The 2,996-nt window shown below is 38.7% G+C and overlaps 1 protein-coding gene across 1 annotated transcript; it reads left to right on the top strand.

Annotated features, from left to right (window-relative positions):
• Window positions 1–390: 390 nt before the first annotated feature.
• LOC144655684 (neuropeptide FF receptor 2-like) lies at window positions 391–2,251 on the top strand. The gene has a single exon (XM_078515983.1). The coding sequence runs from the start codon at window positions 484–486 to the stop codon at window positions 1,513–1,515; it is 1,032 nt and encodes a 343-aa protein (XP_078372109.1). The 5' UTR covers window positions 391–483; the 3' UTR covers window positions 1,516–2,251.
• The last annotated feature ends 745 nt before the right edge of the window (window positions 2,252–2,996 follow it).

Raw genomic sequence — 2,996 nt, 5'->3', positions numbered from 1 at the left:
GGCTAGTTGAAAAATATCTTCAAACGTGAAAGGAACGAAAAAAACAAATAAAAAATAAAAAAAATCGTTATAGTATGAAATATAACCGAGGTTAATTTAAAATACATTTTCTACCCGCTTTCCTTTTACTTTATGATAATCAGCTCAGAAGAAGAAAAAAATTCACAGAAATGTAACAAATTTAAATCGTAAAAAATAAATAAGATCAAGTTCAACCAAACAGCCTATAAGAGTTCAATATCACGTTGTCAATCATGTAGATATACTTTTAAAACTTCCACAGCCATACTTCTGTTACATTAGCTACAGTGTTACATGAGCATATATGATGCCCCATTTTTTTATCCGTCTTGTTTGCTAAATTCAACGGCACTTAGTGCTGAGTATCATAATATAAATCGACGAGAAGTTAAACAACATCTCTGTTGCAGTTTCGCTAACCAATCGAACTTGCCTATATCCGCTGGTTGCTGCCGTTCGATTATGATGTTCGCCAACAACAGCTCAACAAACTCTGTCAGCGCTGATAACGGCGCAAATGGAACGTGTTTGCTGCCCATTGATTTTGTAGCCGTCATGATAAGCTATGCTACTATATACAGCGTCCTTATGATTGCCTCTCTCATGGGAAATTCCCTGCTTATCTACGCGTCCCTTAGATCAAATATCAAGATGGGCCACATGATAGCAAACATAGCTGCTTCAGATCTCTTGTTTTCCATAGTTCACTTTCCTCGTGAGATTGCAGTTCAAATCAACGGCACGACGACTTTTCTTGTTCGTGGATGGATTGGATCGCTCCTCTGTAAGATGTGTGCTTTCGTCACGGATGTTTCTATTACTGTGTCTACACTATCCTTGGTTTTAACTGCCGCTGATAGGTTCGTCGCCGTTGTATTCCCAAGAAAATACCTTCTAATCACTGTCAGAAACCGACAACTTCTCAACTTTTTTACTTGGATCTTGGCGATGGCAATTCACTCTCCATATTTCTACACCTTCCGTTTGGAGACAGTAAATGGGGCAACTTTTTGTATCACAAACTGGGAGCCGGCCTTTAATCACGAGTTAACACATATGCGCTACTACACTGCGTTACTCGTTACTGTTTTGATTGTGCCACTGGTGGCGGTGTCCATTTTGCAGACTATAACTTTGGCAAAGCTCCGAAGTGACAAGTTGGTGCCTTTTCGTACTTCCATCGCCAATCAACAACGCATCAAAAGAAATAAAAAGCTTCTAAAGATGTCTATGGCGATCGCCTTGGCCTTTGCCTTGTGCTGGTTGCCTTTTCTTGCCCTTCAGTTTCTTCATCTTTACTTTTCAAGCTCAATCCCACAGTGTAGTCTAGGCTTTACAGTTTTTGGTCAGTTTGCCATTCTGTTTTCGTTGTGCCATTGCGTAGTGAATCCATGTATCTGCTTCACTTTTATGCATCGTATTCGTATAATTCTAAAACCGGCTCATACGATTTCACAGAGGAAGAGCTCATCATGTATGGACACAAAATTATAACAATTAACACAACGAACAAAATCATTTCTCATTATTTCTTGGCTAAGAGCCTACAGGTAATTCTGGGAATCAGCGCAATCTACAAATTGATTACTTATCTGTTAGCGCATTAGTGACTAGTCTTAAGGTTGCGCTTGCAATGCATGGCTTCCAGAGCAGTAGTATAAATTTGTTCGTCGATTCGCTTCCTCAACCAAGCAATAATTGCTGGACGATAAAAACTTAGTAAACAGAAAAAGATCGACAAAAGTTGCGAAGGAAATGTTCCACGAATACCTTGAGGAGAATACCATTCAGGAGCCGGGCGCAAAAAGGCAAAAAGGCGCAAGTGTTTTCGGCGAGTGTAAGCCCTAGCTACCTCTGCCATTGCCTCTGCCTCTGCCTCTTCCTCTGCCTCTGCCTCCTAATTCCATTTAATGGAAATTACATATAAGAAAATTCACTGTTTCACTATCGTTAGTGATCCTGTTTCCAACTTAACTGTTTATATCTCCCGTTTATACTTGCGTCGTAGAGAAGATATTTTAATAGTTGTGTGATAATTTACAAGAACCTTTTTTTTCTGTAAAACACTTGCTATTTTTATTTTTATTTCCCGTCTACAAGAACTGAAAAATGAAGAAACAGCTGAAATACAAAGAAATCTATTAAAGTATCAACTAAGCCTTAAGCATTTTTTTTTTTCAAATAAGCATAATGATTACTAATGCATTAACTTATTAAGGCTGGAACTATCGGAGTCACAACATTGTAATCATTGATCGACATTAAAACGAATTCAACCGAGCCATACGCCGCATACTATTCAGTTTGAATAATTTGGTCAGTTTAAAATTCAAAAACACGTTGAGAGCAGGTTGAGGCAAGAGTGTTTCTCGTCGACTATTGATGTGTTTTTACTACATTTGGAAGGTGATTTGCGACTTCGTTTGAGACAACATAGCAGTATTTTTATACAAACGTGAATAGGGCTATTAAAAGCCTTGTACATCTTCATGTATTTTAACACGGAGGATGGAAAGGCATAATGATGCCTTATATAAAACTAGTGGTAACCACGGGTTAGAGCGTGCGGGCCTATAAAGAGTCGTGTGAGCAATAAGCGGAGGTACTGGTGAAAGCATGCGTAATTTAAGATTGCAAAATACATTCATGTTTCACGGCAATTATTCTATAAAGACATTAAACAGGTCGCAAAATTTCCCAGACAGTGTTGGTAAATTACTGCACAAAAGAAAATGATTCCGAGTAAGGCGTCACGCAAGGAATGCAGGATTTATCGTTTTCTATTGTCGCGAACTAATCAGAGTTGTTTTTTGATTGACAGTTTTGAGAAGTATAATCGAGCACGAGGTGAGAATCAGGATGTGATCTTAGGTCGGTCGTTGAACACGCTATGTTGCTAGTTGCAAACCATCATGATACAATAACTGAGGCTAGACTGGGTGGCAGAACTTGAAGTACTGAAAATCCAGGATACA

This window comes from Oculina patagonica, chromosome 5 (genome assembly GCF_052425735.1).
Source record: "Oculina patagonica isolate OP01 chromosome 5, crgOcupat, whole genome shotgun sequence".
Taxonomy (NCBI): Eukaryota; Metazoa; Cnidaria; class Anthozoa; order Scleractinia; family Oculinidae; genus Oculina; species Oculina patagonica.
The sequence above is the reverse complement of the archived record's forward strand: the minus strand, read 5'-3'. Positions and strand labels throughout refer to the sequence as shown.

Excerpts from the sequence above, each read along its gene's own strand:
- LOC144655684 (XM_078515983.1), top strand. The coding sequence starts at position 484 with ATGATGTTCGCCAACAACAGCTCAACAAACTCTGTCAGCGCTGATAAC.